The sequence below is a fragment of the Cyprinus carpio genome, chromosome B17 (genome assembly GCF_018340385.1).
Source record: "Cyprinus carpio isolate SPL01 chromosome B17, ASM1834038v1, whole genome shotgun sequence".
Taxonomy (NCBI): Eukaryota; Metazoa; Chordata; class Actinopteri; order Cypriniformes; family Cyprinidae; genus Cyprinus; species Cyprinus carpio.
In genome coordinates, this window is record NC_056613.1 from 24,897,680 (window position 1) to 24,908,272 (window position 10,593).

The following is a 10,593-nucleotide window of genomic DNA, read 5'->3' on the forward strand; positions in this document are numbered from 1 at the left end:
TATATATATATATATATATATATATATATATATATATTTTTTTTTTTTTTTTTTTTTTTTTTTTTTTTTTTGTACATTGCAGAAATGTCACGTCGGGGGAGGGGCGTCATTGCTGACGTCACGACGTCGCTTCCAGTCTACTGGCTGCGGAACTTCCTTGTTTACCGTCTTGTCCACGACCGACAGAGCAGAGCTACGGAAATAATCCTTATTGCTGTTAATGGCGCTTTCATGTCGAGATAAGGAGAAGCGATAGCATCAATATAACACACAGCTGTCGATCAAGCCGTCATATCTGAAGCTGTCGTGTAGCGTGCTCGCTGTCTGCGCGGCTCGAGAGGATTAGCAGCGATGATGGCGTCAAGCTATAACGCGAAGGATGAGGACGGTCATCTTCCGGGATCGGTGGGCTCCGGCGGCCCCGGCGCCGTCAAGAGCAAGAAGCCCGACAACACGGCCTTTAAACAGCAGCGTTTGCCCGCCTGGCAGCCCATCCTGACCGCGGGCACCGTCCTGCCCGCCTTCTTCATGATCGGACTCATCTTCATCCCCATCGGCATCGGACTCCTCGTCACCTCTAACAACATCAAAGAGTTTGAGGTGCGCGCCGTCGCCATAGCAACATCTTACTGGGTTATAATGAGGTCACCAGTGTTGGGGAGCAACTAGTTACATGTAACAGAATTACAAAATAAATGTAACTGTAATGTTAACGATTACAAAGAGAGTTACATCTGATTTTTTATTTCTTTCACGCACATACTGATTTAATTGATTTATTTCATGCTTATTTGATAACTGTTTTATTTCCTAATTGGGTCATCTATATGCTTTATTTTCTAATATTAACTGTTTTTTTCCCCATAGCATTATTAGATTCCAGAGTTCCCTTTCGTAGATATGCAAAGATTTGATTTCAATAGCAGTATCATAGCTATTAATCTATTTCTTGTTATGATTTTAAATCTGTATTTAAGCTCAGAATGATCTCAAAGTAAGTTTTGATTTTGTGGTGGCTGTGTTTTAAAACTAAATAACTATAATCTTAATTCAAGTGATGAAGGATGAAGTTTTGAGAAACTTAGAGAAGTAATCAAAGAGTAACCAACTGTAATTACCTTATTGAAGTAATTGAAATAATTACACTACCTATACATTTGAAATAGGGTAACTTGTAATCTGTAACCTATTACATTTCCAGTGAGTAGCCTCGCCAGCACTGGTGGTCCTGCATGATGTGGTCATGTTTTTGCACTGTAACTCGTGTCGGTTCTGTTGTAGATCGACTACACTGGTGTTGACATGTCCAGTCCGTGTTTCAGCTGCTCTCAGAACTACAGCTGGAACAGCACGAGTGCGTGCACCTGCTCTGTGCCCTTCACACTAGACCAGCCTTTTGAGGTGAATTACCCTCTTCCTCATTTCCCGCCATCCACGCACTAAAAAACCTTAAAGGGATAGTTCAGCTAAAAATGAAAATTCTGTCATTAATTACTCACCCTCATGTCGTTCCAAACCTGTAAGGCCTTTGTTCATCTTCCGAACGCAAATTAATATATTTCTGATTAAATCTGAGAGCTCTCTGACCCTCCATAGACAACAATGCAACTGAAATGTTCCCAGACCCAGAAACATAGTAAAGACAATGGTAAAATAGTCCATGTGACATCAGTGGCTTAAATTCAATTTTACAAAGCTACGAGAATAATCTTTGTGTGCAAAGAAAACAAAAATAACCATTTCATTTGTTCAGTGCACGTAAACAACGCATGCATCGTGCTACTTTCTATAAAGAAGGCGGAATGCGTGATTTGGAGGAGAAGAATTGTCGAATGAAGTTGTTATTTTTGTTTTCTTTGCGTACCATAAATATTGTCGTAGCTTGTATAATTGCGGTTGAACCCCTGATGTTTTACTGATGTCCTTGCTATGTTTCTGGACCTGGGAACATTTCAGTTGTGTTGCTGTCTATGGGAGGCTCAGAAAGCTCTCGGAATGCATCAAAACTATCTTAATTCATGTTCTGAAGATGAACAAAGGTCTTACGGGTTTGGAACGACTGGAGGGTGAGTAATTACTGACAGATTTTTCATTTTTGGATGTACTAACCCTTTAAACACTTATTTCTGCATACATTTGATCACCTGAAGATCAGATCACAGTGCTCATCCTATAACTAGATGAAGAACACAATCAAACGAGTAACTATAAGATCAACTTGAGCTGCAATAACAGCAGCCAAAAAACATTTTTCCATTAAAAACTGTGATGTTGGTGGACTCACTGAAATGAAATGCAGTCTTCATGTTCGTAAGCAGTATATCTAATGTTTTATGTTGTAAGTGATGGCAAGCCATCCTGTTTCAAGAAACCAAAGCAGCTTCAAACCATGACACTTCCTTGTTCTTTACAGTTCGGATGAGGTTCCTGTTTTTAAATGCATTGGTTTTTTGTCACTATTCAGTTAAACTTCCCTTTATTTTCAAGTTCAGAGTTGCTCAGTTTTTGTTTGTTTTGGACAGTCTCTTATACTCACCAAGCCTGCATTTATTTGATCAAAAAGAGTAGAAACAGTAATATAATAGAAATAAGTATTTTCTATGTGCATTATATACTGTATTTTTATTCCTGTATTTTCAGCATCATTACTCCAGTCTTCAGTGTCACATGATCCTTCAGAAATCATGCTTATATGCTGATTTGCTGCTCAAAAAAAGCATGTTTTATTATTATGAATGTTGAAAACTGCTGTGTGTAATATTATAAATGTATTTACTGTCACTTTTGATCAATTCAGTGCATCTTTGCCGAATACAAGTACTGATTTCTTTCAAAAAAATCATACAAACCCTAAATCTTTGAGCTCAAATACATATTTTTCTTCATTTAAATTTCATTTGACATTAATGAAGATAGTCTGTCCATTGGTTTGTACTGTAACTTGCTTTGGTATTAATTGTTCACCCAAAATAACATTAAAAATCCATCTTTCCAAAATAATTCCAGTGGATTGTGAAATTTACAAAGTATTTAATTTGATACCTCATGGCATGCACGTTAACAGTCAATAACAGATCTATAGCACAGTTGCCTAAACTTTTGAATATGAAAGGCCAAAAAGTAAATGTTGCATTTAGGGATGTCAAATTTCGATTATTTCCATGATCGATCGTCGTTTAAATTAACGATCAATTAATCGATTAATCGTTAACCATAATGCTGCAAAATGCTCTATTGCATGCACGCAGTCACCGGCATGACAGGATGTGCAAAAGCCACACACACACACAAAAACACAAAACGCTTTCTCACTTGAATTAAAGGGGTTTTAGTCTGAATAAAATGCTAGTAGCAGGATTATAAAATGAATAGATGTGATTAAGATCATTTGATAAAAATGAAGAGAGCGCGCCATACTTTTGAGGTACTTTTAGTTTGTTGACTGTTTTCTATCCCGCACGGAGACCGCTGAACGCGCCTCTTTAAATGATTTTGTGGTGCTCGTTGTTGTATTTTAAAACACAATTGCAATGTTTTCAAATGACATTATGGTATTTAAAATAAAATTATCCCAAACGGAACTGTGGCGCGCGTGTGACTGCGCTGCGCAGTAAGTGAACTACATCGGCGCTGCTGCACCAATACACTGTTGCTCACATTACTTTGATCCTGCTGGATTCTGTCCTATAAAATGTCAGATTTTAATTTTTGCATTCCGGTAGCCCTATTTTTTTTTTTAAAAAAATTCGGCATATAGTGCATTAAATAGTGACAGTGCATGTGTGCAGACGAGGACGAGCGAGCGCGGCATTGGCTAGATTTATTTGGAGGTGTTGCTCATGTCTCATTCGGCACAAATCCAAATGTTTCCATATTTGCAATGTATTTGAATATTAAACTATTATTTATAATGTTAACTAGGCTTGTACGCATTCGCATGTAGACGGAAAAGATCATCCTCTTCATATGAGCAAAAACGTCCTTGGCATAACAGCAGAGTGAACCGGTATAAGGTCTATTTAAACTGACCAGTGTAACCTTTTAAATATTTAGTTGACTATTTTATTTTGATAATGAACAGACTGCGATGTAAGTTTGAATCGCTAGAATATACGTGTGCAGCAGGCTCCGGCGCGATCGAAACAGCTGAGACATCACATAAAAAAAAAAAACCTTTTCCGCAAAAGTCTTTACTTTCATTTGTGCGCACACACAATAAAAACAGAAGATTTTGTGCTCTTGTAAAATCAAGCAAACAAACAGAATGCGTTGCCATCCCTTTTTTTCCGTGAACTTATGGAGCGCCGCCACACTTCTGTTTTAAATCCATTATCTTAATTATTTAAGTCGGATTTATTTCGCATATTAAAAAAAAAAAATAAAAAAAAAAAATATTTTTATGTTGGGCCTATTACTTATTTAGGCTATACATTTTCCTTAAAGCATCCCATTTTGTCCCAGGGCTTGAGAACCTGTGCACTAGGTTAGAAAGGTCCATGCAGAAACTAGTGAACGATGGCGTCACCGTTTAGTGACATCAGTGAACGCTCCGGGAAAACGTATTTATCGCTGTTTTGAATCCAGCAATTATTCATTTACAAATTATAAGCTCTGATTATGACAAGTGTGGTATAAAAGCTTTGTTTATAAGAGGAATAATAGGAAAATGTTAGATCGCGACCATGCTCTGGATGCGCTCGAGCCCAGCCTTTATTTACGCGGCTTTGTTCTGGTTTGCCGGTTAGTCACTAATTTCCACAAATTCAATAACATATAGGCATTGTTTATTTACATCTTCACAGTCGTCTAATTTCGCAGGTTTATTTTATTATCTTTCACTTTTAATCACTGTTTTCGAATCTCTTACTGTTGTAAACATGGGAAGGGAAATTAAAGATTTCATGAATTAGGAATTCGTTCGATTTATTAGTTTGTTCCCTTATTTAGTTAAATCATGGGTTATTTGGGGAACAAAAATTAATGAAACATGGACAATTGCCACAAATTAATAAGTCGTAGGAACGAATTAACAAGTAACGTTATTAGGACAGCCTTTCTGTCCTGTGTCCCGCAGCCCTGCAAAGCGCATGATATGCTTTTTATGTTGAAGAACTTTTATGTTGTTTCTATTTTAATGTAGGCTACTTTAAAGTTTAAATCACGTTAAAAGCTTAATTTGTACATTGTGAATGAATGATGATGCTTTTATATGCCGTCACCGTCACTGACAGCGCTTGCACGTGTTCTGCGCATGAGCCGCACGCAGCCCAACATTAAATCGGTTAACTGACCGTCGACAGCCTTAATCGATTGCATCTCTTATCGACAATTAATCGATCATCGATTAATCGTTGACATCCCTAGTTGCATTATACCCAAACATTTTATAGTAAAATATATTAAATTAAAAAAAGAAATAATGAATTAAAATGTTAAATATATATTTTATATTGCTTATTTTATTATTATTTTTTAAGTCAAATTTACATTTAAATGCAAAAAACAAACAAACAAAAACAACAAAAAACCTATAAGTTAAGATATGCTTTAATGTTATGTTTAATTCCTATTTCTTTCCCCCTTTCTCTTGTGATATGCCCTGAGGTGATCAATCACAGGCCACTTTTCTTGTCTGTACCGTTCAAACACTCTTTATAGTTGGATATATTTATCTGTAGGTCCATCAGGTTGCAGTATTACTTGATCTGTGGACTGTTTATTGGTTAAATATATCGTCTAAAGTTGCATTAGCTCTCATGTATTATGCATTAGCATTTTAGAGGAGATTTTATTGATCATGCTTTTGAACAGGTTCAAATAGAATTGTTTCCCGCTCATACATTAACAGGTTTCAGATCAATTATGTAGAAACTGCCTGTGAACGTGCATCTATACAGTAAACAACAGAAATAGCCCCAGGACAAAAGAGTTCGTGCCTTGTCACCTGATGATTTATAATTTATTTTATTTTTTTTGTAGAGTAATGTTTTTATGTACTATGGACTCTCCAACTTCTATCAAAACCATAGACGTTACGTCAAATCAAGAGATGACAGTCAGCTGAATGGAGACAAAAGCTCTTTACTGGTGAGTGCTCTGAGTATCTTTAAGATGTCTGATCTAAAAATAAAACATGAGTACAATTTCCTGCCGTTTTGTTGTGTATAAATAGATGGTTTTACTGAACTTTATACATTTCCAGTATCTAATGTCTTTATTTACTGCTCAATTAAAAAAAAAAAGTTGTCATTTTTCAGCCATGTCAAGCATATAGCTAATTTGTGAGAAATCCTGTGATGGAATGAAAGCACAGAATTGTTTTTGTTCTGCAGAACCCGAGTAAAGAGTGTGAACCCTATCGAACGAGTGATAAGAAGTCCATTGCTCCCTGTGGGGCCATTGCTAACAGTCTCTTCAATGGTAAGACAAATACTCCTGTTGTTGCCAGGTTCATGTGTAGCACTTTTCACAAGCTGTGTCCCGAATGATGCACTATACACTCTGCCATCTAGTGTACAGATACCGTCACTTGCTGCACACGTTTAGGAGAGAATCTCAATGCATAGCCATCAGAGAATGAGTGATCTTGCAACACAACCATTTGCATAAGTGCTGTTCAGTTTACAGCAGAGGACGCTGGACACGAACTGAGCCACACCGAACAAAACTCCTGCTGTGTGAAACACACCTCAGGTCTTTCTGACTGCTCTCTGTAATCTCTCATAACTCTAGATACTTTGGAGCTGTTTTATAACCATCCAAACGGAAGCACAATAACTATTCATCTGGAGAAGACGGGCATTGCTTGGTGGACTGACAAGCATGTGAAGTTCAGAAACCCAGGAGGAAACAACAACAACCTCTCCAGTGTGTTCCGAGGTGCAGAAAGCTAAACCCTACCTGATGATCCTAATGAACCTGTATTCCATTACATTATGCATATTTTGATCAACAAACTAAGCATTTAAACACTGTCTTACTAAGACACATTATTTAGAGTGACGACTAATATTTATATTATTTAATGCACTAAGTATTTGCTATACTTTTGATGTACATTACAAGCATCAGAATTTCATCTTACTGTTTGGTCCAAACTGCATATTTTTGCTCAGTTTGAGCCTCGGAGTAAAAGTGAGGTGTCCTACTGTATCATACTATATCATGAGCCATAAAAGCCTGGTGTATAAAATATGATACTCTTTCACGCCTCTAACCAGTGTTTTTGGTCATGACAGATACAAGTAAACCTGTAAACTGGCACAAACCCGTTTACGAGCTGGACCCGTCTGATCCTGATAACAACGGTTTCGTCAATGAGGATTTCATCGTGTGGATGAGAACCGCTGCTCTCCCCACCTTCAGAAAACTCTACCGCATCATTCAGAAGAAGAAGGACAACATGACCCCCACATTACCGCCAGGAAACTACAGCCTGGAAGTGACCTACAGTATCCTTCACAACCAGACAAAACAGACCCAGAGTAAAAGCTCAGGTTTACTGTATTTGGAGTTATTGCACTCTATAAAAAGTGTTTTTGGTCAAATTAAGAAATCATCACGTGAGTATGCTGTACAAAAAAAAAAAAAAAAAAAAAATTTCAGTTTTTCAACTTAGAAAAATGTAACGTTTAATTCAAAGTGTTGCTTGCAGTTTTTCTAAAGCCTACATTAATTTTTTTTTCAGTGTAGCAGGTGAAAACAAGGTCTAGAATATAGCTTGCAAGATTAGCATATGCATTTTTATTTTCATGCACTGGGGAATTTTGGCCTATTTGGCTTTCTATAATGTCTTCTTTCAGACTAGTGGAAAATACAACAACATCCAAAATACACATTGAAGTGTTTGTTTTATTGCACATTATCTAATTGTGTCTGTAGATTACAATACATGTATTTATAAAGGCTGTGAGTTTTTTCTCTACTACAGCAGCACTAGATCTGATTTATAGAGGGATATAAAGAGAAATCCACAATCCCTTCTGTTAACACCTGGCTTTATGGAAGAGTGTGCAAATAAGTGAATATTTAATTGGATAATATTTAAACAATTTCAGAATTTGAAACTCTTAATATAAACAATTGACTGGGGTGATATGTTTGATTATACATATGTGACCCTGGACCACAAAACCAGTCTTAAGTGTCAGTTTTTCAAAACTGAGATTTATACATCATCTGAAAGCTGAATAAATAATCTCTCCATTGATGTGTGGTTTGTTAGGAGGACAATATTTGTCTGAGATACAACTATTTAAAAATCTGGAATCTGAGGGTGCAAAAACATCTAAATATTGAGAAAATCATCTTTAAAGTTGTCCAAATGAAGTTCTTAGCAATGCATATTACTAATAGAAAATGAAGTTTTTATATATTTACAGTAGAAAATGTACAAAATATCTTCATGGAACATGATCTTTACTTAATATCTTAATGATTTTTGGCATAAAAAAAAATCTATAATTTTGACCCAAAGAGTGTATTTTGGGCTATTGCTACAAATATACCCCAGAGACTTAAGACTGCTTTTGTGCTCCAGGGTCACATTTTAGTTACATTTGTTACCCTGTGTACCAGGAGTGTCTTGCCTTAAAGGGACAGTTGACCCCAAAATCAAAATGTTATCATCGTTTACTGAAGTTACTACAAGTTGTTGCAAACCAATATGAGTTTCTTTCTTCTGTTAAACACAAAAGAAGATATTTTGAAGAATGTGGTTAACCAAACAGTTGCTGCCCCCCCCCAATTTGACTTCCACAGTATGGAGGGGGGAAAAAAAATACTATGAAAGTCAATAAGGGCCAAAAACTGTTTGGTTACCCACACTCTTACATCTTCTTTTGTGTTTGACAGAAGAAAGAAACTCATGCAGGTTTAGAACAACATGATGACAGCGGTTTATTTTGGGGTGAACTGTCCCTTTAAGTGTAAGCAACTGTTGAAGTATGTTTGAAATGAAATGTATGTTGATTCTTTAATGATGCGAACCCAGATTACCCAGTGCGCAGCTTTGATGGCCGCAAGCGCATGATCCTCAGCACGATTTCCTGGATGGGAGGGAAGAACCCTTTCCTGGGCATTGCCTACATCACCGTGGGCTCCGTGTGTTTCTTCCTGGGAGTGGTGCTACTGATCATCCACCATAAATACGGCAACCGCAACAACAGTGCGGACATTCCTAATTAACTACGTGATTCTCAGCACTCCGCAGTCTGTACACTGCATGAGATTACAGTCTGTGTATCTCGTGCTGCTGTACACACAGGTGCTCAGAGGAACTACTTGCAAACTTATTGTGTATGCACTGGCAGTTTTCAATGATCTGTTTTAATCATTTATTTCCTCCACACCAAAGCTTTATATTTTATGGTCTTTCTACAGTATTTTAGAGGAGCTGGATGATGTGTAGTCATACTGTAGCACTGTATTTAAATGCTTCCCACCACAAAAACATGTCTAGATCATATTTAATAACAATACAGACAATGAAGCACTTTGTATTGACATTAAAGATACATATTTTTAAGTGTAGAATTTATATTTTGATTTTGTTTTGTTTTTTTTTTGCTTGTTGAAATTCATCCATCTGGGTATTATTGCAGCAGTCATGGATTTATTTTATTTTTAATAAGAATGCAGTATTTCTGATAGTTTGGCTGATCAGTAAGGATTATGTTACTTTATTATTTAAAATGCTGAGCTGTGAGTGTCTAGATATGCTTAAAGCAAGTGTGTTAATTATTATTATTATTTTTTGGTTTCTTCTTTGAAATACTTGCACTGTGCAGTGTGTATTTAAAAGGAATATGTGTGTGTTTTGCATCTACTAAGGATCCTTTATCAAGCTCATGTCTGCTGTTGAGCCAAAGTCGCTTAATTTGCTCAAGAGTCGTGTGATAATAAACGTCAAATGCTCGAGTGCTGAGATGTGCTGTGGTGCTCTTTCTCTCCTGGACTTGTATTTTTGTTTTGGAACTTAAATAGTGTTTATTTGTCTGTTTATTATAGTTTTTTTGTTTTTTTGTGTTTCTATCTGCTCCTAATGTGGTTGAGGTTGAGATGTTGGGTGTTGGAAATTAATTTTATATATTTTTTAAAGATTTTATTAAGATTTCAGTTAGCGTAAAGCCTTGAATGGATGTGTAATTACTCCCAAGAGCCTAGTAATGTGTCTGTTTCTCATGAATCTTGCATAGTGCCTTAAAAAAAAAATGATGAATATTTTGTCGACCGCAAGGTGTTTGTAAATTTAAGAAAGAAGTTTGGTCTTATGTGTAACCTCCTCAAGTTCTTTAACCTTTCTCTTATGAGTAGTAAAATAAAACATGCTTAGCTTATCAATAATAATACTGAACTAAACACCTTGTGCGTCGGTTTTAAAAAAATACACATAGGTCCTCTTTCACTGACATTGATATTTTATAACCAACATCTGTCCTGAATGATCATAACTATCAAAAAATAATATTTCAGTATAAAACCCTTTGCCAGTTTTACATAATGCCACTATTTATTCTAGGCCTGCCTAGAATAAAATAGATTTATGAAAGGAAATTAGGGTCAAATTTTAAAATTTTGACTAAATGTATGCTG

At 36.3% G+C, this 10,593-nt stretch overlaps 1 protein-coding gene across 1 annotated transcript; it reads left to right on the top strand.

The window, feature by feature from the left end:
* The first annotated feature begins 127 nt into the window (after positions 1 to 127).
* On the top strand, positions 128 to 9,474 carry LOC109078114 (cell cycle control protein 50A-like). The gene is made up of 7 exons (XM_019093430.2): positions 128 to 600; positions 1,282 to 1,401; positions 5,980 to 6,087; positions 6,333 to 6,420; positions 6,733 to 6,879; positions 7,239 to 7,451; positions 8,993 to 9,474. Exons 1-7 carry the CDS (start codon positions 352 to 354, stop codon positions 9,184 to 9,186), a joined length of 1,119 nt encoding a protein of 372 aa, XP_018948975.1. The 5' UTR covers positions 128 to 351; the 3' UTR covers positions 9,187 to 9,474.
* The last annotated feature ends 1,119 nt before the right edge of the window (positions 9,475 to 10,593 follow it).

Coding starts and splice junctions, on each gene's coding strand:
- LOC109078114 (XM_019093430.2), top strand. CDS start 352: ATGATGGCGTCAAGCTATAACGCGAAGGATGAGGACGGTCATCTTCCG. Junction 1,402..5,979: donor CACTAGACCAGCCTTTTGAG/GTGAATTACCCT, acceptor TTTTTTTTGTAG/AGTAATGTTTTTATGTACTA. Junction 6,880..7,238: donor CCTCTCCAGTGTGTTCCGAG/GTGCAGAAAGCT, acceptor TGGTCATGACAG/ATACAAGTAAACCTGTAAAC.